This window comes from Berghia stephanieae, chromosome 4 (genome assembly GCF_034508935.2).
Source record: "Berghia stephanieae isolate SIO BIC M18660-M18661 chromosome 4, UCSD_Bste_1.3, whole genome shotgun sequence".
NCBI classification, from domain to species: Eukaryota; Metazoa; Mollusca; class Gastropoda; order Nudibranchia; family Aeolidiidae; genus Berghia; species Berghia stephanieae.
In genome coordinates this window covers 45,414,763-45,440,699 of record NC_088363.1, presented here as the reverse complement: position 1 = coordinate 45,440,699, position 25,937 = coordinate 45,414,763, and the positions used below count along the sequence as shown (strand labels likewise).

Below are 25,937 nucleotides of genomic sequence, written 5' to 3'. Positions count from 1 at the left end.
AGAAGAAGAAAGAAGAAGAAGAAGAAGAAGAAGAAGAAGAAGAAGAAGAAGAAGAAGAAGAAGAAGAAGAAGAAGCAGAGAAGAAGAAGAGAAGAGAGAAGAAGAAGAAGAGAGAAGAAGAAGAAGAAATAGAGAAGAAGAAAGAGAAGAAGAAAAAAGAAGAAGAAGAAGAAAAGAATAAAGAGAAGAAGAAGAAGAAGAAAAAAGAAGAAGATAGAAGAAGAGAAGAAGAAGTGAAGAAGAAGAAGAAAGAGAAGAAGAAGAAGAAGAAGAAAGAAGAAGAAGAAGAAGAAAAAAGGAAGGAAGAAGTAAGAAAAGAAGAAGAAGAAGAAGAAGAAGAAGAAGAAAGAAGAAAAGAAGAAAGAAGAAGAAGAAGAAGAAGAAGAAGAAGAAGAAGAAGAAGAAGAAGAAGAAGAAGAAGAAGGTGGAGCAGGAGGAGGCTGAGAAGGAGGAGGAGGAGGAGGAGGAGGAGAAGGAGGAGAAAATAGAAGGAGAATATTAAGGAGAAGAAGATAATGATGAATATAATTTACAACAAATGCTTGAAGTCATTGACGGTAGATTATTATAAATTTCTATTTGAGTTTTATTTATTTTTTTAAATATTTTTTTTTTGGTACTAGGCTATGCTATATGAATACACTATAAATATATATACCAACATCATATTAATGGATTCCGCATAAACTATCAACATTTTAAATTAATCAATAGTTACTCATAAGTCATTGGATAATGTTTTTATAGTATATTTTCCTCATTTTTACGACAAATCTGATGAAAGGATAGGTCAAATTACTATCTGGGACATATTATTATCGGTGAAAAAATCTTTGATCTGAAAATATGCTATGATTTGTTTTTCGCTATGTTAAAAAAGATTATAACAATTAATCTAAACAACTGTTTCCTAATCATAAGAATTTTTACTTTGATGATTCGATTGTTTGCAGACAGCCATAGTAAGATACAATTATATCAAAGCATTCACTGCGGGAAGTGAAAAATAAACTTCCATAACAAAAGACAAGTAAATTGTCGCTAGATAGATTAAAGATAATGGCTTGTTGTACTATTTATTCAACTCGTTAAAATTAATTTCCATCATAATTTTATTTAGTTTAAAGGCAATATTTGGATGTTTGTTTTTTAGGTCACGCTATAGTCTATACTTAATGGTTTGGGATGAAACTCCCCTCCCCCCTTCCCAATAATTACTCAGAACAATTCACGGAATAATTATAAATTATAGGACATAATTTTATGCCAAACAGCCAAGTGAGATGATAATCACCGACAATGGTCACGATTTTGTCTCTGTTAACAACAGGTTATTGATAGTTGAAACCTGAAACATGTAATCTAAAGTCCTTTGCCGAATCAGAGGGTTTGCTACATTTTAGTTTGTTATTGTAATCAGGGTGTTCTCTCTCTCTCTCTCTCTCTCTCTCTCTCTCTCTCTCTATCCCTCTCTCTCTCTCTCTCTCACATCCAATCTTCAAAAATTATTGTTATTTTCATTATCATGAAATACCAAAAGCCTCAGGAATTAAAAGATCAAGGTTTTAAAAACTAGCAATAATATAAATTATTGAGTTCTAGCAAAGCTCTATTTATTTAATTAAATGTCTATACGACAATCAGTTGTTTTGATTACGGGATAAGGCAAAGATAATACGATAATATGATAAATACATTTAATTAATATTTTTGAAATATCAACATGTAAGACTTAGGTAGGTATGAAGAGACAAATAGCAATTATACAGATCAGATGATAAGGTGGTTGACGTTAAGATGATTGTGGGGTTATCAAAACAAATGTAATATTTAATTATTAGCACATGTATGTTATTTTTTATTCCAAAACAATGACTTGTATTGAGCGTATTGCCATAATATTAGACCTGTAAGCCAGAGCTTCGAGCGGGTCAATATTTCTATCATAAATAATAACTAACTCTGATTAAATGTTTAATACACAGGCTCTTTGTACTGAATGGCCTTAGGGCGCGCGCGGGAAGGCAGAGGCCGGGGGGGGGGGGGGGATAATAATATATAATTATTCTAAAACAAATCTGAGGGAACTCGAGTCATAAATATCATGCAGTGTTTGTGATGTAATGGTAACGCACTCTGCATGCTTTGCTCTACAGTCAAGATCTTCGAGTTCGAACCTTGATATCATCAGGCCCTGGAAAACAGCATAACATTCACAGGTTAACCCCACCCCCAAACACACACACACACAAACATACCTCATCGCGCTATCCGACTTATCGTGCTATCCGAGACGGGTGTGAATTCAGGAGCCACCTTTTGGATAAAATAGCAACGTCTTGACATATTATACATATCGAAAGGGCCCAGAGTGGTTTTCGAATTAGGCGAAGTACTCAATGATCACCAGGAGAATTAAATATTGTATCTAAAACGAATAGAGCGCTATAATATATCAGAGATAAGCGCTTGGCGCTTTTCGTATGATATTATTTAAGTGGACAATTCACAATAAGCATATTTAATTTTCTCTCGGTTTTATTTTCTTTTTCATAACAATTGCCACTCAACGTGATATTTCGGGTTACTCGAAGTTTTCTTTAAAAGATGATTTAAACGTCGGTTCATCTGGAGTGGACTGTGATCCCGGTTTCAATCATTTCACGTCTACTATTGATCGTCTCTAATGATTCCTTCAATATTATTGATGGTACAGTTTCAAGTAATCAGCCACCAGACTAGTGGCGTCATTACAAAGCGATATAAGGACACGTCAAGGCGTTCTAAAATAACTTTGATGTGTGACAGAACACATCAGTAAGGTTGCCAATCAAACACATTGATACTTGTAAGCCCAGCAACAACAAAAACAGTAAATAAGACCTATTTTCCCCCCAAAGATCCTGAGTAAAGAGGACAGGGGAATTTGTTTTGACAACATAACGATCCAAGAGGTTGGCAGAGCTTGTACCTATTTGCAGGTCTGATAACTCTAGTTATTTTGGGCTCTTTGTTGTATTGGGAATACTATCATGATCAAATCAACGTAACAAATTAGCCAGTACAACAATGTTCAATCAAGCCCATAATTGTAATCAGTTATCAGATCTGCATAATATACAGTAAAATGACGTAGTGTTTTATATGACAAAATTAAATATAGAGATGTAATTTATCATATTACATCAAAATCATTTAGGTTTTACACTTAGTGCATATTGCGATTCATACAAGATTTTTGTTATGACTATAGATTCAATTTTCATTATCTAATCACCCCAATCTTTTTTATTTTGCTTAACATCATATAACTGTTATAACTTGTAGTTTGGAGATCTTCGGTAAATTATTATTATTATTATTATTATTATTATTATTATTATTATTATTATTATTATTATTATTATTATTATTATTATTATTATTATTATTATTATTATTATTATTATTATTATTATTATTATTAATATTATTATTGTGAGTATTGTTGTCATTATTATTGTTGTATATATTTTGTGGTTATTAGTGATATCATTTCATTTTTTAACCACAATTATTAGTTTTCCATTTTGTTCAGTTGGTTTCATTTACCATTGTTTTCTCTTTCATATATTATGTGCCATCAAATTTTGTGATTCATTGGCGAAAGCCTAACAATAAATAAACTTGAAACTTAATTATTAATATTCTTTGTTATAATTGTGTTGTTCTCTCGTGATATTTGTTTCGTTGTTTCTGGCTGCTAGAACAGGATTTAGTTCTCAAAACATTCGGTACGGAGTATGCAAGATTTAATGCAATTATCATGAAAACAGATTTATTGTTATTGTTTTGATGTTTTGTTGCTGTATTGTTGTTATTGTTGTAGTTGTCATTTTTATAATTGATGCTATTGTTGCTGTTGTATTTGTTATTGTTGTTGTTGTTGTTGTTGTTGTTACCATTTTTGTTATTGACGTTGTTGTTGTTGTTGTTGCTATTGTTGTTGCTGTTTTTGTTATTGTTGTTATTGAGGTTGTCGTTGCCGTTGCCATTTTGTTGTTGTTGTTGTTGTTGTTGTTGTTATTGGTATTGTTTGTTGTTGCTGTTGCTGTTAATGTTGGGGAAGTTGTTGTTGATGTTGCTGTTGTTACTGTTGTTGTTGCTGTTGTTGTTGTTGTTGTTGCTGTTGTTATTGACGTTGTTGTTCTTGTTCTTGTTATTGTTACCGCTTTTGTTATTGATACTGGTCTTGTTGCTATTGTTGTTGCTGTTTTTCATTGTTGTTGTTATTGCTTTTGCCATTTTGTTGTTGTTATTGCTGTTTTTATTGTTGCTGTTGTTGCTACTGTTGGGGAAATTGTTGTTGCCGTTTTTGTTGTTGTCATTCTTGCAATTGCTATTGTTGCTGTTGCTGTTGTAATTGTTGTTGTTGTTGTTGTTGTTGTTGTTGCCATTTTTGTTATTGATATTGATGTTGTTGTCGTTGCCACTATTGTTGTTGATGTTTTTCGTTGTTGTTGCTATTGCTGTTGTCGTTGTTGTGACATTCCGTTGTTGTTATTGCTGTTGTCATTATTGTTGGGGAAGTTGTTGTTCTTGCTCTTTTTGTTGTTGCCACTTTTATTATTGTTATTGTTGCCTTTATTGTTGTTATTATTGTTGTTGTTGCTATTTTGATTGTTGTTGTCGTGTCATCAATAATGTTTATTCAAGCATATTTGTTTAAATGTTTGTTCAGCCACAGATCGCTAGAAATTCTGTGCTTTATGTACGCCATCGCCTCAAAACGGTGTTCTGTCCGATGTTTTTATGTAATGTATTTATGTTTTAATATTTTCTTGTTGGTTGAAGAGGACTTGATCCTGAATCCGTCCGTGTTTGGTGTTTAGCTCTGTTTTGAATCTATTATATTCATTTTTGTTTATTACTTTTCACTGATAAACCTAAGACTTAGACATTGCATTCTTCCATATATTTCGGTCATGCCATGATGAATTTCAGAAGGTTTTCTTCCTTTTGTAAAGAGGACAACAGCTTTGACCGTAAACTTTTATCATTTTGTGATTGGAGTCGCCAGCATAAAACTAAAACGTTTTATATTGCGTCTATTGGTGGAGCTGAAATTTCATAAGAAGGAGTGAAATTAAGTTTCCTATATTTATGGGTCTCCAGATAACAATAAATGTTTGTCAAATGTTTGTTCCCGGCAATATTCCTTTATTGATATCGTCTGGCAAGAACTGTATTGCAGAAGTAAAATGTTGGATGGGAACGAATAAGTTGAAATTGAATGATGAAAAGACAGAAGTTATGCTATGCAGTATAAATAAAAAACGAAATGGCTTGATGGAACATTTATGTGTGAATATAAATATTGTTGTCCAATTCAGCCCTCGACAGGCGTTAGGAATCTCGGCGTATTCCTGAAACATGATTTTTCTATGAAAATGTAAGTAGATAGCCTCTGTAAACCTCTTACAAAAAATCTTAAGAAAAATATCCACCATTAGAGATTTCCTTACTAAAGATGCTACAATGAAACTTGTCACAACTCTTGTTTTAACACGTCAAGAATATTGCAATGGTCTTTTATCTTACATAAGCCATGATAAAATCTCGCGCCTGCAGGTCATACATAATGGTGCAGCTAAATAAGTGACAAGACAAAAGAGAATGGCACACTCCCTGCCTATTCTGCATGAGCTGCATTGGTTTGCCTGTCAAAGAAAGAATCATTTTTAAGATTTCTCTGTTTTTGTTTTAAAAGCCTAAATAATGAAACACCTAACAACATTAAAAGCATGTTAGAAATATATGTACCAAATAGGAATTTATGATCCTTTACTGAATAAACAAAGCTTACTCTCAGATATAATACTTATAAATTTTGTGGCGGCCGTTCCTTTACCCACGCTGGGCCCCTTGTGTGGAATGACCTGCCCAGAAGGATAAAAGAAGCAAAATCTATTGATAGTTTTATATCATTATTAAAGCTCTACCTTTTTGCCGTTACATTCTCATGATATTGATACGATTTTACATACACTACTGCTATTGATATCATTGTGATAATCGTTTTATATAGGCTTTGTAACTTTTGTATATTTATTTGTAATATGCATTGAGCTTCATACATTGATAAAATTCGCTATATAAATGTCATGTATTGTTATTGTTATTATTATTATTATTATTATTATTATTATTATTATTATTATTATTATTGTTATTGTTATTATCATTATTATATTATTATTATTATCATTATTATTATTATTATTATTATTATTATTATTATTATTATTATTATTATTATTATTATTATTATTATTATTTATTATTTTATTTTATTTTATTTTAATTATTAAAACGTTATGTCCATTTTCGGTTTCTTTTCCTGTAATATATTTTGTCTCTTAATGATTACAATAAAATTGATCTTTTCAATTTGCCTCCCTGATATAAAGGGTAAAATTCTGAAGTGTGTCACAGGCCACTTTTTAAAAACAAAATGGCGCTCCATACCCTCGGAGTCCTGGATAAAAAGAGCAGTTTCACAACGTCATCGGACAAGGAGGCAGAAGAGAAAAGAATTCGAAAGAAAGTATGGAGGACCGGTATCATTACATTTGCTTCAAATACAACACTTCACGGAGTCAGATACATTGCCAGTAATGTTGGATATACTAGAAAGTAAGACAGATGTTTTACTCTCTAATAATTTATATACTGAGTTGCTCCGCAAGGCTTATTTGTTTATGAAGGATATGTAGTCTATAACTTGTTTCTATATGCATGTTTATTTTACTTTGTCACGAATGTTTTGTTGTAGTTTATTTCTGTCATGTAAAGCGTCATATAGACTGTGGATGTTAGGTGCTATATAAATTCAATATATATATATATATATATTATATATATATATATATATATATATATATATGACAGTTTGGTAGGTACTTGCAGTTAATAGAGTGCTCGATAATATAAATTAGAGCATGTAAAATAGGGACCCAAGTATAAACATCGGACTATTGATTTATTGTCACCCAAGGAGATCAGAATCTGACCAATACTGAAACGATCGTCCTGACAAAATACAATGCGAGTGTCTTTCTCTCTCTCTCTCTCTCTCTCTCTCTCTCTCTCTCTCTCTCTCTCTATATATATATATATATATATATATATATATATATAATTGGACATTCTATTCCCTTTCATCAGTTGGGAGAATAAAAGTAGTAACGTAGAGCAATGTGATTAAGTAAAAATCCGACATTTCGATATTTTATTCATTCAAAAGAAATAACGTTCCAAACCTCAGCTTTCATCAGTATTCATGACTATTTCCAGAGGTAGTAATAATATATTTCAGGTTATGTTATATCTCATATACACACTACCTCCTTCCCCTCATTTCTATTTTCCGTCTATTTTCTTTCCTATCTCTCTCCTTGATTACACCCCCTCCCAATCATTCATTCTCTATGATTCCCAATTATTTATGATTTCAGATGTCTTTGGCTGCTGCTACTATTGCTGTGTTCCTCCTACATGTGTGTTCAAATCGTAGAGAGAGTACTCCAGTTCTACAGTCACCCGACCACCGTAAACGTCAAAATTAATTTCAACAAAACCTTATCTTTTCCTTCACTGACGATCTGCAACCAAAATGCGTTCAAGTGAGTGTTCATCAATTACTTTTTCAAATATAACACACTAGAAAAGTCTATAACATTATTGATGTTTAGGGGACAAAATGTGACGTATAGACATAATTATATCGTGGTCAATGCATAGTTTTTTATAGTACTGGCAGCTTGAATTAATTGTTCGGGGCCAATAGCTGATATCAAAATACTCTAACGCAGGCTAATGTCTTTACAACAAATGTTAAAACAAGTCAGTTATCAGACCTGCTAATATGTAAACCTAGGCCGTGGTGTAATAGAAAAATAAGATATTATTTTGTCTAAAAAATATAAGATATTGACCAATTTATGTGTTTGAGTTAGAAGACGAAACATACTCATTAAATTAATTGCGAAAGAATGCAATTTCATATTTCTATCTAATAATTTTAAAATGAAATTAAGTTTTCGGCATCTGTTTTATCCGAATTGAAGCGAAGGGCCACAAATAGCATCTGATAGTAATTTCTATCTTCAAAAATTTGATTTAAACTGACCATATGTTTGACCCATGGTCTCAAAACGTTAATATGCCGGGATTAAACCAACCTTAAAAATTGAGCTTATAATTTAAATGATAAGAAATATGGCCATTTCTTTGCAATGGAAGAAATTGACATTTTTTTCTCCACCACAACGAATAGAAATTATCCCAAGTCTTGTGCCTATAAATTTAATTTCGAGGACCTAGATCATCTTGACATAAGACTGCTTTGAGAGGGGGAAGAGGGGAGGCACATTTATTTGTATTCTGGAAACGAAGCATTCTCTTTAAATCATTATACCTTTTCTACAGGGCAAGCGCCGCGGCTGATGCTAACGTCTATGGTTTAATAGAGGACCTATTTTCTCACAACTCAAGTGGCGTGAAGGCAAAGAATCACAAGGATCAGATTAATGCGCCTAGGCCACAAGACATCAAGATCGGTGAACTATATAAGACGGCATCCCATTCCAAAGAGGATCTGATTGTAGAGTAAGCACACAAAATATTATCTTTTGTCATTATGTATGTTGTAATCGATAAATCAAAATTTTACTCAAAATGAAGTAAGAACACTAAACTTTCGGTTGAGTAGGAGTTCAGGACCACGCTAACAGGCGTCACCCATGTTGAATTGAAACAAGTAAGTATGTTATGACATCATGCGTCATTTCAACTCCCATTTTCCACGCCAAACCAATCAGAATACACGTTTGAGTTTAGCACATACTTTTTCAAATAGCAATAAAACACAACAGGGGTAATAGACACAGCATTGAATTGACCGTAATATAAGGGGAATACATTTGTAGCCGACTCTGATCATTGCAATTGAATATAATAGTGATCTCGCAATAAATACATTTTAAAAAGCGAGATTATTTGTAAGATTGAACAAAGCTAATATTACAATATCACTCTTCTAACATCCTCAGAAGAATCAAAACAGGTTAGAGCCTAACATCGGATAAACAAAGTAGAACAAATTGTTCTTCGTTACTGATATGCCCCAAAATAAAGCAAATAAAAGAAATTCAGTGGCGGTTATGCATTCGAGCAACAGAGTGCAGGCCCAATTATTACTTACCTGATAGGTTTGAATTGTGAACTGAAGGAAATACTTCTCCCATCTTTTGATTTCATGAGCTGTACTTAAAAACCATCATGTTAATCAAATTACTTGATTTTGTATTCCAGATGCAAATGGCAAGACACTTATTGTGGACCAGAAAACTTCACAGAGGTAGTCACTGATCATGGAATTTGTTACACGTTTAACCGTGACAGTGAAAACCCCTTGTGGATTTCCTCGGCTGGTATGTAAAGGATCATCTCCTTTGCCATTATTATGATCGTGATCTCATTATCATGATCAAGATCATGATCATCATGCTTATGATCATGATCATGATTATGATGATGATGATGATGATGATGATCATCATCATCATCATCATCATCATCATCATCATCATCATCATCATCATCATCATCATCAAATCTCCATCATCATCCCCATCATCATCATCATCATCATCATCATCATCATCATCATCATCATCATCATCATCATCATCAAATCTCCATCATCATCCCCATCATCATCATCATCATCATCATCATCATCATCATCATCATCATCATGATTATGATCATGATCATCATCATAGACCAAATACAATTCATGATGAAGTGATTCCAAAGTGAAGAACTGTTGCCTTTCTTACGAAGAGAGAATTGACTACAAAGAGTTTTTGACTTGTTTTGTAGTTACTGCTCTTTTCCTTTGAAGGACAGACAATGCCTAATCACATAGAAAAGCGCATAGACAGTGTTCTAACAAGAAATGAAGTGAGTAGAAAAGTGCCAGAAGACAATAGAGAATAAAAAATTTTTTTCGCGGCGGTGGTGGGGTTCGAACCTGCGACCTTATTGGTACGACAACTCCGCATGGCAGGTGAGAGCGTGGCTCTACCGTGTGAGCTATCCACGAACACAAAAATATTCGTTTCAAACCCAAAGTCATTTCTAGACCCTCTCTCACCCACTTCTTGAGATCGCTGATTCGTTTCACCACCATCGCGAAATAATTTTGACCAGCAGTTAAGCTTAATAGCCAATATTCTCATCACAAACATATAACATAGAAACGATTGAGACATTGAGTATGCTCCGGTGAATGGGGTGAATTTTTAATTCAGAAAAGTGAGTGGAGCAGGCACTTATGTTGGTAACAACAAGATATGAAGTGAGTAGAAAAGTGCCAGAAGACAATAGAGAATAAAAAATTTTTTCGCGGCGGTGGTGGGGTTCGAACCTGCGACCTTATTGGTACGACAACTCCGCCTGGCAGGTGAGAGCGTGGCTCTACCGTGTGAGCTATCCACGAACACAAAAATATTCGTTTCAAACCCAAAGTCATTTCTAGATCCCTCTCTCACCCACTTCTTGAGATCGCTGATTCGTTCACCACCATCGCGAAATAATTTTGACGAGCAGTTAAGCTTAATAGCCAATATTCTCATCACAAACATATAACATAGAAACGATTGAGACATTGAGTATGCTCCGGTGTATGGGGTGAATTTTTAATTCAGAAAAGTGAGTGGAGCAGGCACTTATGTTGGTAACAACAAGATATGAAGTGAGTAGAAAAGTGCCAGAAGACAATAGAGAATAAAAAATTTTTTCGCGGCGGTGGTGGGGTTCGAACCTGCGACCTTATTGGTACGACAACTCCGCCTGGCAGGTGAGAGCGTGGCTCTATCGTGTGAGCTATCCACGAACACAAAAATATTCGTTTCAAACCCAAAGTCATTTCTAGATCCCTCTCTCACCCATTTCTTGAGATCGCTGATTCGTTCACCACCATCGCGAAATAATTTTGACCAGCAGTTAAGCTTAATAGCCAATATTCTCATCACAAACATATAACATAGAAACGATTGAGACATTGAGTATGCTCCGGTGTATGGGGTGAATTTTTAATTCAGAAAAGTGAGTGGAGCAGGCACTTATGTTGGTAACAACAAGATATGAAGTGAGTAGAAAAGTGCCAGAAGACAATAGAGAATAAAAAATTTTTTCGCGGCGGTGGTGGGGTTCGAACCTGCGACCTTATTGGTACGACAACTCCGCCTGGCAGGTGAGAGCGTGGCTCTACCGTGTGAGCTATCCACGAACACAAAAATATTCGTTTCAAACCAAAGTCATTTCTAGATCCCTCTCTCACCACACTTCTTGAGATCGCTGATTCGTTCACCACCGTCGCGAAATAATTTTGACCAGCAGTTAAGCTTAATAGCCAATATTCTCATCACAAACATATAACATAGAAACGATTGAGACATTGAGTATGCTCCGGTGTATGGGGTGAATTTTTAATTCAGAAAAGTGAGTGGAGCAGGCACTTATGTTGGTAACAACAAGATATGAAGTGAGTAGAAAAGTGCCAGAAGACAATAGAGAATAAAAATATTTTTCGCTGCGGTGGTGGGGTTCGAACCTGCGACCTTATTGGTACGACAACTCCGCCTGGCAGGTGAGAGCGTGGCTCTACCGTGTGAGCTATCTACGAACACAAAAATATTCGTTTCAGTGTTCTGTGACAATACGCAAAGATTGGCCATTCTTATAATATGAAATATTTGATGTTCTGTCGTTCTCTAAAAGAAAAACCACATCAAAAAAAATTTCTAAACCAGAAACTCGTCCTTCAAATGTCGATTGTCAAAAATTCTGAGACCTTGGATTTCCTTGAAACATGGCATTAATACTTTTCCAGATAGAACGGGCTCCCCTTTAGTCTCTGAATACCTCATTTATGGGATTTGAATTTTTGTTTAAAAATTCAAAACGTATTGAATTGTTCAGGTCTAACTTTTTGTCATTTCTATATCCCATGTCATGGTGTTTCTTAAATTGTTTTGATGTGATTTCAATTAATTAACCCCAGTAGTTTTAATAAAAAGTCTTTATTCGGAGCGGGGGAGTTGGGGCGGGGGAGGGAGTCAAGTGGTTAAAGGCATTTCACTGTGACTCAGATGGTCCCTGGTTTGAGACCCAATTCGGGCACGTTTTTTCCTTAGGCAAGTTTATTAAAACCCACTTAGCTGATCCTCAACAACATGGGTGATTCCCGTAGACATCAGACTTGTGTTCGATGGATATCTAGATCCTTCATGGAATTCATGGACGTCTCTCGATGCCGTTCGGACGGGCTTATTAATATATATATATATATATATATATATATATATATATATATATATATATATATATAATCACCTATGTCTCAGTATCTGTTGACAAATATCATTATCAAAATCAATTCTTTTCATAATTAATCCCTGCCCTCAAAAGTTCTAAAATTATGTAATTTGTTAGCCTTCAATATTTACAACTGGTATTAGATTTTGTTATAAGTGTAACGGCGATGGATTATATTTCAAATAGCATCAATGTTACATACAGTCCCCGTCGTGTACACGTTATGGTTTATGACACATAAACATTAATCAGACAAATATGTACCCTGCCGTCTCAAAACGGTATTATGCTGGGATAAATCAAACCCAGAAAATGGAATGTAGAATTAAAATGAGAAAAAATACGAATTTAGAGATTGTTGCAATCTAAGATAATGTTCTCTAGTGAAGATTTGAAAACTAAGAGAGCAGGCACCGGTATAAGATATAGATTCCCGAAGGAGGAATACTGTTTTTTTCTTATTGTTCCCTTATACTTGTATTTTTATTTCTTGTTTTGTCTGACACCGTTCCATACATACTTTTTCACATCATAATGAAGAGAAATGAACCCAAAGTTTCATATTTGTGGTTGTGAAATTAAATTCCAGACGCTAGTTTGTCCCGATATAATTCCCTTTTGAATCACAAGGGTCTCATATAAAAAGATAAACAATGGATGATATAATTTTTAAGTGATTGAGTCTCATCGATGAAAGGCAATAACAATGTGATGCGTGGAAACTGTTTGATACGGAAGATATTGTCACATAATGAATGATACCTTCTATACCGAATGGTCAGAATGTGTCACATATCACACATACGGTGAGATTGTGTCAATTTGAAAATCAGTGTTCTTATCAATTTTGTGAAAAAAGTAGGAAAACATTTTTTGGGAGGATAAATTAGATGATTTGAACTCATGGTTATTGACCTATTTGATGTGATACATAATTACGACAGCACATTAAGCTTTTTTAACCCTCTCCTTACCACCTACAGCAAAATCGTCATATTTGTTACGACACAATATACATGCTTTCTTATTCAGATTTATTTTGTACATCGCAATGTTCTTTGTTTAATTAATAAGAACATAAAGTTGTTTTGTAGAAGGATTGTTTGAGTTTAAAAAATCAATTTTTCTGCTGGGTAAGTCCCCCATTTTTGGGAAAATACTGAAATTGATTGGTAAGGAGAAAGTTAAAAAATGTTTTTCTTTCACTGTTTGAGTCACACGCCAACAAATACGGCTTTGTTTAATACCAATGGTCGGCAGATCTAACCTCTGAAATCTCGATTTGTTGTCATCAGAGGTCTGATCCGTCCAAAATTAAATAAAACACGGTGCGCAAAGCTCGTATGTAGACTCCAGAGTTTTGATCCGCCGATCGTGAAAATCGGGACTTCAGAGGTTTGATCCGACGACTGTCGATATTCTCTATGCACTACTTATAGGTCAAACTATGACCCACTGCCTCAAAACGATTCTATGTCGGGTTCATTAAACGCTAATAATTGAATTCATAAAGAAAAGAATGAAATATACGTTAATTTTACCTATTTCAAATTTAGACCAAGGGATGTTGTTTCTAATAGTAACAAAAAGGTGAATTCTCGCAATTCTGGTCATATAACCTTAAAACTACTTTTTGGCATTGAGTTCACAGGAGATATAGAAAGAACAAACATGACGTCACTCAGCTCTTTGATTTTTATTTTTAGATAGTCTGTTAGTGATTAGTTCTCAATGAATTATATTATTCGGACTATAAACTTTAAAAGCTACACACAGCTTTGTGTGTTGGTATATTTAATTTGACTGGCGGATGTTGTAAGTATTTTACATAAACTCATTGCAACGATACCAGTCTACACTGTTACCCTAGATATAGCGGAGTGAATAACAACCTTTGACTGGGTCAAATCTTGAAACCAAAATATCAATGTTGTGTAGCAATTCTTGTAGTTTGGAAGTTGCTTCATAACCTTGATGTTTTCCTTTCATTGAATCACGACCGTGACATTTAGGGGCACATAATATAAAACGAATGAAGTTGGCGTCACTGAATTATTTGTTCTTGTTTCCATACTACCAGTTGGGTGGTTAGTTCTCATTAAATCAATTGCAGAGTGGTTTTCCAAAACTCACTAACTCCGTTTTTTCCCCATTTTGAGATATTGAGGATTATTTCCCCTAAAATTTCTCATCCGGTCAGTCATTTTATCATATTTAAACTTCAAATTCAACTAGATAGGGAAATTCTTGTATCAATTGATGCTTAAAATAAAGTTTATATTTCAATTTATCTCATGGATGAAAAATCTCAATAAAGTTGAAAACCCGAGTTTTGGAAAACCAATTACTCTTCAATTACTCTAAACATTTAAAGTTAGAGCGTTTTGTGTGTTGAATTATTTGATCTGATGGACAGAACTCATGAGTAGTTTGAATTAATAGGCCAAAATGGTGTTTGGCATTGATTGCTTAAAATATGTCTCAATTGTCTACAAGCAGTGGCAATCTTTGAATAAAATAAAAATGTTTGAAAAGAACTCCATAACTCGCATCGGATATTAGCAAGTCCATGACACAGTTGACTAAAATGAGTACCACGCCTGATCAGTAACCAATATCAACATAGATAATGACACTTTCCTAAAATGTCGTTACAATAGGGTTCAACAGTCATGACGTCACTTCCCTCGTAATCACGCATAGTTCTAAACTATCGGAATAATGGCGGACGCCCTTATCTCCATCACCGCCCTTATGAAATACTTCAACGACGAGCATAAAAGTGTATCCAGAGGCGAAAACATTATAAATCTGATCATGTTTTGACTTATATACATTCTGATCACATGACATGTGAAAAAGTTCTAGCCAGCATGAAGAATAAAAAGTACCGATTTTCTTTGTTTAGAACCAAACTGCCGTTCCTGGGCGGACGTGACATCAAACTATTGAATCTTATTCAAGGCCTCGATCACCAAAAGCAAAAGTAAAACTGCGTTATTATTATTAGTGTTCGCTTTCTTCTGAGGGTCGTAATCTGGTCTTTTTTGTGTGACGTAATCTTTTGATAAGTATCGGGACGTAACCTTCGTAAAGTCATAGCCTCTTTACAGGGTGAATCAATAAAATGACAACGTTTCTTGGTGATACTAAGCAGCTAGAAGCCGTTGACTGTAAAATGCAATAAACAAAAATGAATATAACAACTTCAAAAAAGAACAAAATACCCAACACGGAACGTTTCGGGATCAAAACCTTTATTCAGCCAACAACAAAAAGCAATAAAATCATAGATACGTTATTAAATTCCAGATCTGGAATTTAGTAATAAATATTATGTCTTTGTTTTTTCGTTGTTGGCTGAAGAAGGGATTTTAGCCCGAAACGGACGTATTGGGTAATTTGTTCTTTTTTGAAGTTGCTATATTCATTTTTGTTTATTACTTTGAACAGTTCTTGGATGGAATAATACAATAGTGCTTAAACTAGCATTGGTGCCCAATGTGCAAATTTAATTGAATTCCGCTCTTTAAGCCTATTAATAATTGTAATCAAGTGTAGGCGACATATTACATATAACGGTTCATTACAGGTTCCGAGCACGGCATCAAATTGACCTTGAACGTGGAGCAGTACGAGTACATGCCTGGACCGCACGATGCAGCTGGAGTAAAGTTGTTACTTCATGACGGAAAAGAGTTCCCTAGTGTAGCCAATCTGGGTCTTTCTATTCCTACGGGAGCTCACGCTTACGTTGGAATGCAGTTAGTCAGGGTGAGTTTTCTTTGCGTAGATATGACTTTAAAGTGTTGTGATATTAATTGAGATTCTAAACTTAAACAAAATGTATGAAACAGAGGCTGAAAGCTTTTCAGGAAAACAGAAACAGGAATCAAACTGAGACTAACGTTCGGAATAAAACAAAACAAAACAACAACAAAAACGCCGGCACACAGCATAAACTAAAAAGTGATGTAGTTGAACGTGATGTATTGTAATAATTAATTTGTACTGCGCGCAGAATCCATATACTGCTCTAAGGCCAAACAATACAAAAACACAAGATAACACAAAACGCAAATACTATTACTAACGAACAGCCTGTCTCAATAGAAATGTTGTAAAAGTTTCCTAAAATTAATGAGTTAAGGGGCGTCTTTGATTTGTTATCCACTTTGTTCCAAATTTTAGGAGCCCCCACAGAAAGAACAACTGAGATAGATAGAACTAGTTTGAGCAAGACATCGATTGGGTATATCTAACGGGTAGATGGACAATTATAACATATTTTGTTAGTTACCCACTGGAATGTGACTCATCGCCAAGAAATGGTAGCTATCATGTTGGGGGTAGTTTATCTGATGAAATCAGAATTTATAGTCAGAAAAATAAAACTGGAGTTACTTCTATTTGTTTTGTTGAGAAGAACTATTATAGAACTTTCCAAGATAACAACCCACTCCCTAAAATTTTATATTCTAGATAATTTTAACTTAAAGTGTACTTTTAGTCATCTGGTTTACTCAGACATAATACCAGGTCATGACGACGGGTCACATTTACCATACTGGTTTACACTATAATAAAAAGTTATATTCCGTCAGGGCCATTTGGACTTGGAGCCAGAGTTAATTCCGGGTTCTGTAGCGTGAAACGGACAATAGCAATCGCTTGCTATCCTTTTGATAGGGTGCTTGTCTATCGCAAAATACTTTCCGCAGATCTAACAGATCCAGATACCCAATCACCGGCGGGTGGACAGTCGGGCTGAAAGGGGGGGGGGATGGTGGTTCAAACAGATAATGACTGCAACCGGGATCAATCTATGGTCCATTTGAGTGTGCTCTACCTCTCAGCTATCGGGATCCACATGCATTCTAAAACGTGAAAGAACAGAAAATCCACCAATGAGGTGGAAATTTTATGAATTAACCAGTAGATTTTGACCAATCAAAACATGGAATATGTGCCCGGATAAACAAGGTTGGCTTTTTATAAACACTAACGTGGATGATATCGCCCACTCTTTTTGTGTAGTTTGTTATGTTTACCAATCACTGCCATTGTATACTATATGACAACTGTCCGAGAGGCGTGGTTATCTAGATGTCTATTGTGATCACTGTCAAGCCTCAGACGTATCTTGTGTTCCTAAATGGAACATGCAGCTTATTTGTCAGAATTTTTACAGAAGGATTTTTCTTGTATTAAAATATTAATAAAATAAAATTCATTTAAAATTAACCACCCCGAAGCAAAACTTGTCTTCGTGTATATTTGAATAACCTAGGTATCAGGCGCAGGGTAACACCGATAAGCAGGCTAGGGCGAGGTTACCTGTTCAGCGCGGTAGGTGGTCGAACTCGCTACCTTTCGGGTTGGAAGAAAGGAAACTACTACTGAGCCACAATGCCCCATCAATACACTGCACACACTTTGCTAGATCTATGTCTTGCATGAATGCCTGTTGCCAAATTTTTGTCAATGATTTTTTAAAATCGCATTTCTGTATTTCTCAACTCTAGGTGGAGAACCTTCCCGATCCCCATGGTAGCTGTAGCAGTGAGAGCTCACCATACTACAAGACGTACTCACCCGATGCCTGTCAGCTGGCGTGTTTTACAGAGTTCATGGCTGTAGAGTGTGGATGTAGGGACAAGTATATGCCACACCTTGGAGGTCAGAGTTCATCATCATCATCATCATCATCATTGTCATCATCATCATCATCATCATCAATATCAACGACAACAACAACATCATCATTTACATCTCCATCCAATTTCTTTTGCATTATATACTTATAAATAAAAAAAATAAAAAAATAAAATTCCCTTTATTCATCTCATAGGGGAAATTTGTCTCTAGGGTCTATTCCAAAAGAAGACTGGGATAACCCAGTAGTCAGACGCAGTGCAGCGCCGCAAATTGAACTAGGGCAATGTGACTTACTCAAGGCCACACATCGCACCTGCGGGTGATCGAACACGGTAGCTTTCGGGTACGAAGCAAAGACCGCACCGCTGAGCCACGCTGCCCCTCATATGTATTTAATAAAGTGTAGCAATAGTCAACAAACTTACAGACAAACCACGGCATGTATAATCCATACAGATAGCATGAATATAAATCTTGCCATCATCCATCCATCCCTCAAACACTCTATCCCATAGATCATCCACCTGTATGTACATTGGACCAATACATCAACTGTTTCAAACCTAATGAAGGTACGTAAATCCCTCATTTCAACTATCTATCTCTAACTTTAAGAAAATCAAATAACAAGAAAGCAAGATTTTCAAAATATGTTCTTTTCTGCTAAATTTCTAAATTACATATTGGTAGATCTAGTCTAATATTCAATAAAGATTTTTCATTTTCTAGTTTTTGTACTCGAAAAAGGAAAGAAAATCAACCTCATGAGAGACTGATTTATATAATTTAATCAGGTCTCCACAAATTATCGTATAATAAAGACCAAGTAATTCAAATGGCTTTTCCTGCCATGATATGAAAAGTCTTCAATAGCAATTGACCTTTTGCCGCCCTTTCATTGGACATTATAATGCCGATAGATTGCCCGTGTGTATTGGACTCCAAATGCAATTAATTGTATGTATATTCAAGAATGTTTCGAAAGAGATTTGTATAAATTTATAAATATACATCGACAAAAAGTAATTATAAGACTCATATGCATTATTCTATTTGCTCTGTTTATACAGTCATTATTAATGTTTAAATAAAAATTTAATTTTGTTTCTCAATGATTATTCCAAAATCCTTTTCAAAATAAGTGCGATTTTTCTTCGAGAAACATGAGTAAAACATCCATCTTTGAGATTAGATCTTTCAATGCGTAAAACGTACTTTTATTAATATCAAGCCCTAAATACCAAATTTCGGACCAGTTAAAAATCACAAATAAGAAAAGATAGAATAAGATAAGATGTAATCTACTACCTCTTACATTTTCGTTACATAATATCGTTTTTTCCTAAATTCATGGTGACAGTCACTCAATATGTTATTCTTAACAAGAACTTTAAGTACTACTTTCAATGAACGATTTAAGATCTTTACATATTATGCATGTTAAGTTTATCGGTGTACTATTTGAATCTAACTTATCCCAAATAAAAGTATCGGATAAATGACAAAATTAAACGACCAGTATATAACCGCCTTTAATATCTTTTCTCGCGATGGTTTTTTTTTCTCATTCCCCAGCCAAAGTCCACCGTCGAGTAGAAGAAAAATGTTTCTGTCCTGTCCCTTGTAATTTCCTTATCTACGACTCCATCATCTCCTTCTCTGCCACCTCAGCGTATGCCCAAGAACGGCTTCTGGCCACAACTACAACGGATGCTCTAGAGAAGAAATATCTGATGGCCAGGTAAGCACACTTGATTTGCAGGGCGGCATGGCCGATTAGAAAAGGCAGTATTAGATATACATATTCTAAGCAAAGTATATGGTCTCTGTTGCACATGCTAGGAGGTGCATCTGATGCCCAGATTATATTGATCTTTACTCAAAATAGTTTTTAAATTGTCCAAACTTTCCGGACCCATTGAGGTGATATTCTCAAAGTGGTATTATGTCGGGACGAGTGATGTGCTGGAAATCGAATTTTTAGAAATAGATATAAAACTTGAGATTAAATTCTTTTTTCTTAACTTGTAAAAATCCCAATTCCGTATTTCTTATCGATTTAATTCTAAATATTTTTTTCATGTTCTGATTCATCCCTGTATAGTATTGTTTCGAGGCGGTGGGTCACAAATATTACCCCAGATAAAATATGAAAGCTAAATTACACCACAACGTTTTCTAATTGCATATTATTGATGTGCTTTTTGTATCTAATTTTTCTAAACCGACATTTCTGATCTGTCTTTCTCCAGAGAAACAACATCACGGATGAACCCAATCAAGTTTAACCAACTCCTCAAACTAGACAACAGTGCAAGGTCAAGTTACAGTGAACTTGAAAAGGTCATGGCCTCTGTTGGATTGGTGCACATATCCGCCCAAAAGGAGGCACTGCAATCGATTTACGAGAGCGTCAAGTCAACATATGAGAAGAAACTGTATCTCATACAATGGCAAGAGTACCACGTCAATAAAAACTTTATAAGAGCCAGACAAGCCATGGAAGAAAGAACTCTGTTCTCAGCTTTGTTGGGATATCACGAGCTAGGATACCAGATTGAAATGCGTATTCGCCAGATGGTCCATCCGCCCAGTAACTTGACCTTCAACGAAGATCTCAGGCTCAATCTCTACATGGAAGTGATGAATATGATCAATGGAAGACTGGACTTATGCGACAAGGCGTGGTTAAACTACACACAACTCTACGAAGCGTACATAAATGGAACAGCTGTGTTCAACTATAGATTTAACAGCGAGTCACGTGACGATAACTTTTACATGACGCCCAGAAAGTTGTTGAAAGATTCTCTCTTCCGTACGCGATACAGCAGAGTTTACAGCGTGCGTGTTGGAAATAACATTCGTGCTTTCCAGGAGCAGTTAAGAGCATATTCTACCTACGCAAACATCAGCTACGCAAACAATACGTTAAATACGACGGCGATGCATATTACAAATATGTTGTTTTTTAACAGAGGCAGGCGTTTTTACCAATCTAAAAGCGAGTTTTACAAAGAGTCGGTAGAATACCCAGCCAGAATCATGACAGAAAAATTAGAAGATTTTGCAAGGAGGTGGAGATCATTTGAAAGTGATTTCCAAAGCATGATGGATTCTGCAAACATGATTTTGAATAACTTAGTCCATCTCAACAGTTCAATTCTCAGTCGAATAAAACAAGGAATGGACTCTACAGACAAGTATATTAATTTTGGAAACGTTACTAAGCAACATGCGGCAGCGGAACTGACGTCGGAATTTATCCATGTTGGACTTAATGATTTAAAGATCTTTTTTCAAGAGTTAAGATCACGTGGTCAGGATATCTACGACGGTTGGTCAGCTTTAATACGCTCCACCAACGACATTTGGGATGTTGTTCTGAATGATGAAAACATGTATGAATTTTATGAATATAAAAATATGACAGAATTTCAACAGAATTATACTGACGTCAGCAATGAGATAGAGGCTAATTTTACAGAAATTCGCGATAAACACGACCCTCGATTCATTGTCAAAAACACAGACACCAAATTTCTAATAAGTATAGAGAAACTCGTTGATCACATGACCAAGTACCAGGACGAAAATCATCTGGACTTCAATTTTATAAAGTAAGTGTCATAATTAATTGTACTAGGGGTGTTGTTCCTGATTTATGTAGATGTGAAAAGACAAAAACAAGATGTCTGGTAAGTTCATGATAGAAAGTTCGTTTATGGCAATGCACTTTCTGCCATATCAATACGTTTCAATCCCTCGAGGAGGGGGGGGGGGGGGGGGGCATACACTCCTCGAAACTAAGTGAGAAGTTGCCAGGTTTCTCCACCTTTAGTGTAAGAGAAACTGGGTGGTAGCGAATAATCGGCTTCGGTCGAGAACCTGCCTAACGGCAAAATCGCTACATCAGTGGGGACTTTCCACCATGTAGCCGATGTGGGAAAGAACCCGAAATCGCAGAGCATCTAATTGAACGGTGTGTCGCAACGAAGCTTCCGGGCGGGTTTTTGACGGTGCACGAGTGTGGTAAGGAATTTGCGGATTGGGCTGATTGTCATAACATAGTAGTGTGAGCACAATTAGAAGCTGTTGCCATATCCCTGCAGGATGAACCCAATATGCAATGCAATTTTTCATCAACTTCAAAAGAAAAAAAATCTGATGTAATTTCATGCTTTGGGTGTCATTCTACCACAATCTAGAGGTGCCTAAATGAGGCAATAAAATGTATAGGAAAATAAAGGGAGTAATAATGACTCGTATAAAAGATACAAAGTAAAGTAAACGACGTTTCGACCTTTGACCGTCTTCATGTAAACAAAAACAGGAAATATATTATATTACAGTGACATTATAGTTAAAACATTATAGATAAAAATATGTGAGCGTGTTGTGTATGTGAGTGTGTCCATGTATGTGTGTGTGTGTGTGTGTGTGTGCTCTCAATCTCTCTCCTCTCTCTCTCTCTCTCTCTCTCTCTCTCTCTTTCTTTCTTTCTCTCTGCACCCCTCCCCTCCCTCAATATTTCTTTAAAAAAAATATAAAGTAGGTAGGGGGTCAATAATAACACTATCACCGTCTAGTATTCTTTAATAACAGCCCCCCCCCATCATTTCCGTTCCCATATCTCATGCTTGATTTACATAGTTATGATCTTGGTTTATATTTCATATCATTACTTCATCTCATTGTCGATCTCTCTCTCTCTCTCTCTCTCTCTCTCTCTCTCTCTCTCTCTCTCTCTATATATATATATATATATATATATATATCCTTCCATTGAAAGCACACGCTCACAAACACACACACAAGGGCACACATACACATTTTTACCTATATCTCCATATCTCCTTTTCTTGTTTTGTATCTTTTATAAGAGTCATTTTAACTCTCTTTACTATACATTCTAGATTTAAGGTGCGTCACTAAATAGTAATTCGCTAGACAAATTATGTTTGATCTGTTTATTAAATATGAACATTTTATTATGAGGAGCTTACTGCTTTCTTGCAAGAACCTAGGGTTCATAATCTTTATTTTAAACTATACAAAATTAAGCATAATAATTATTGAGTCTTTTTTTTTTACAATATTTCTACCAATTTCGAATCCGTTTTCGGCCATGAACAGCAAATATATTTAAAATTCCTATTGTTTCTATATTAAAATATCCTCCAGAGACAACTTCCTCCAGCTGGACGTGTTCTACCGCGAAAAGAGCTATGAACAAATCACACAACAACCTGCCTATGACATTTTTGCTTTGATTTGTAAGTGGTATATTTATCTTCATTTGCTCAAAAATAGATAGAATGCACAATTGACCCATTAAGGTCCCTTACATATATTTATATCTTAAAAATAATTCGTTATTAACATTTGCTATAATTTGCTCTTTTCTTACATTCTCTCTCCGAACTCAATGATACTTGACCATGAAAAAGACTGTCTATGTCAGAAAAATTGTAATATTGCTTAATAGGCGTCATGTCTCTTCCTTCATGTTAATGTTAAGTGTAACTGTTGGCTCAGGACCCCTTGTAAAGCGCTTGAGAACGTTTGATGGACACTGCGCTATATAATTGCTCAAGTAGTTTATTTTTTGTTTATAAAATACAGGAGAATTTGAGTGGTGATATTTACACTCTGTCTCGGCCCTTATATGTCTCTAAACAAACAATCTTCATGTCGAATCGAAAGATCACTTCAAAATTTGAGAATTTCATATAAAATCTTCCATATGTGTCATTTTTTTGCGGTGGGTTTAGTAAAATATTCGTGGAATTAAAAGTTTCCAATATAATAAAAATATGGTATATTTAAATTTGAATAATTGGGTTTGATTGTTGTAAAACTTCACTGTATAATTTGTAAGCTGAAGGCTTCTAAACTTTTCCGGTGTTTTTTTTCTCGCACCCGATACTTATTTGTTTATCTTTACTTTTTATCCATTTTTCCACCAGGTGATATCGGAGGTTCTATGGGTCTCTTCATCGGAGCCAGCGTTCTGTCTCTATACGAGATTGTAGAATTGTTCCTCCACGTCTTTCTGTTACCGCTGGTCAGGAAATCAAAGAAAGCTTTGAGAAATTCCAACAATAAAAACGGTACCAGTACCACGGTGAACACTAACCCCGAGCTTGTCAATAAACCGTGGGATGGGGAAATCCCCCCTATCTCGGCTCCAACGGAGTAAAACTTAATCAAAGACTTGTACCTATGGGAAGTTGTTTACGACTCAGATAACACAACCAAACGAACAAAAAAAAAAAAAACAAACAAAATAAGCAATAAGTAGATTGCCTTTACTTTAACAGATTTACCCATGATCTGGATTTGACAATGATGATTCCTTGTATCAAAGAATTTTAGTAGCTGATTATGTCGGAGTGACCAAAGTGCAGAAAATAAACAGAGAAATCCATGTTTTGGATTTGATCGCAGCCTTTGTAAACTAAAAGGGGCTAGACCGAAGCCATCGTTAACTTATAGATAGGTACTGTGTGCTTGGCTTAGACGCTTACAACATTGCCATCCGGAAGTATAACGGACCAACACACAAAACTATGTGTAACTTCAAACATTTATAGTCTGGTTAATACAATTTAGTGAGAATTGCTCATAAACGTGGATGGCGAAAAACAATAACAAAGACCCGAGTGACGTCAACTTCATTCTATCTATAGCCTGGCACTGAGATCTACGAGGACCTATCTTATGACGTCATTTTTAAGGTTTGTGCAACGCTGAGCGTAGCCATAGCCTGATACTGAAATCCAAAAGGACTGGCAGTTTGACGTCATTATTTGGTTTTTGCACCGCCTAGTGAGTTGTCGTTAGTAGAGCTCATGGAAAGAAGTCATTTCATTGGTTGAACTATTGAATACAACTCACGATTTGTTTTCTTTTGTGGCCGATATTAGAAGGACAATTGTATTGGCCAAAGGGTTTAATCGTAGCTATCGTAAACATGATTGACTGACACTAGAACCGTAGCCATCGTTAACTTATAACCTGACACTGACCAAAAACTGACGTCAAAATGCCAGTCTTTTGCCACAAAAGAAAACAAATCGTGAGTTATATTCAATAGTTCAACCAGTGGGACCACTTGTTTCCATGAGCACTACTAACGACAACTCACTAGGCGGTGCAAAAACCAAATAATGACGTCAAAATGCCAGTCTTTTTGGGTTTCAGTGTCAGGCTATAACATAACGATGGCTACGCTAGAACCCTCCAGGACTTCCAATTTGACGTCATTTTTTAAAGGTATATTCAGCGTCTTGTGAGTTGTCGTTAGTAGAGCTCAAGGAAACAAGTGATTCCATTGGTTGAACTATTGAATACAAATCACGATTTGTTTTCTTTTGTGGCAAAAGACTGGCATTTTGACGTCATTTTTTGTCAGTATCGGACCATAATTTTACAAAGGCCACGGTATCAGGCCATAACTCTACGAAGGCCACGCTATAAGTTAACGATGGCTATGGTCTAATCCATGTCGTCTTTCCAGATGACGGCAGATAACTCACTCTACTCAAGCATCGACTATCTCAGTATTTGGCCCTTGTTACTTTTGCCCCCTTATTACACATTTTCTTGAGGAAAAGTGTATGCACATTATTAAAGCTACTGTTATTTATTTTTACATGTTAATGGTAGTTGAATAAAACTATATAAATGATAAATGTGGTCTAGCGGTATGACACTCGCTTTCGGATTGGAAGGTCCTGGATTCGAGCCTCGCTCGGCGAATAGTTGAGTCCTTGGAAAAGGCTCTTTACTCACATTCTCTCACAGTACTGAGGTGTCTTATGAGCTAACAGCGTTGTCTCTGAAAATAA

General features: G+C 35.4%; 1 protein-coding gene across 3 annotated transcripts; it reads left to right on the top strand.

Annotated features, from left to right (window-relative positions):
- Nucleotides 1–1,928: 1,928 nt before the first annotated feature.
- LOC144970664 (uncharacterized) lies at nucleotides 1,929–25,741 on the top strand. Of its 3 annotated transcripts, none has more exons than XM_078910526.1 (12): nucleotides 1,929–2,219; nucleotides 6,450–6,675; nucleotides 7,497–7,664; nucleotides 8,470–8,649; nucleotides 9,355–9,473; nucleotides 16,019–16,200; nucleotides 17,952–18,105; nucleotides 18,600–18,656; nucleotides 19,660–19,825; nucleotides 20,337–21,704; nucleotides 23,269–23,360; nucleotides 24,054–25,741. In XM_078910526.1, the coding sequence occupies exons 2-12, from the start codon at nucleotides 6,494–6,496 to the stop codon at nucleotides 24,284–24,286; spliced, it is 2,901 nt and encodes a 966-aa protein (XP_078766652.1). In that variant the 5' UTR covers nucleotides 1,929–2,219; nucleotides 6,450–6,493; the 3' UTR covers nucleotides 24,287–25,741. The 3 variants fall into 3 exon arrangements, with proteins under 3 accessions (XP_078766652.1, XP_078766651.1, XP_078766653.1); XM_078910525.1 differs by having other exon boundaries at nucleotides 1,977–2,954; XM_078910527.1 differs by lacking the exon at nucleotides 1,929–2,219 and adding an exon at nucleotides 3,752–3,773.
- The last annotated feature ends 196 nt before the right edge of the window (nucleotides 25,742–25,937 follow it).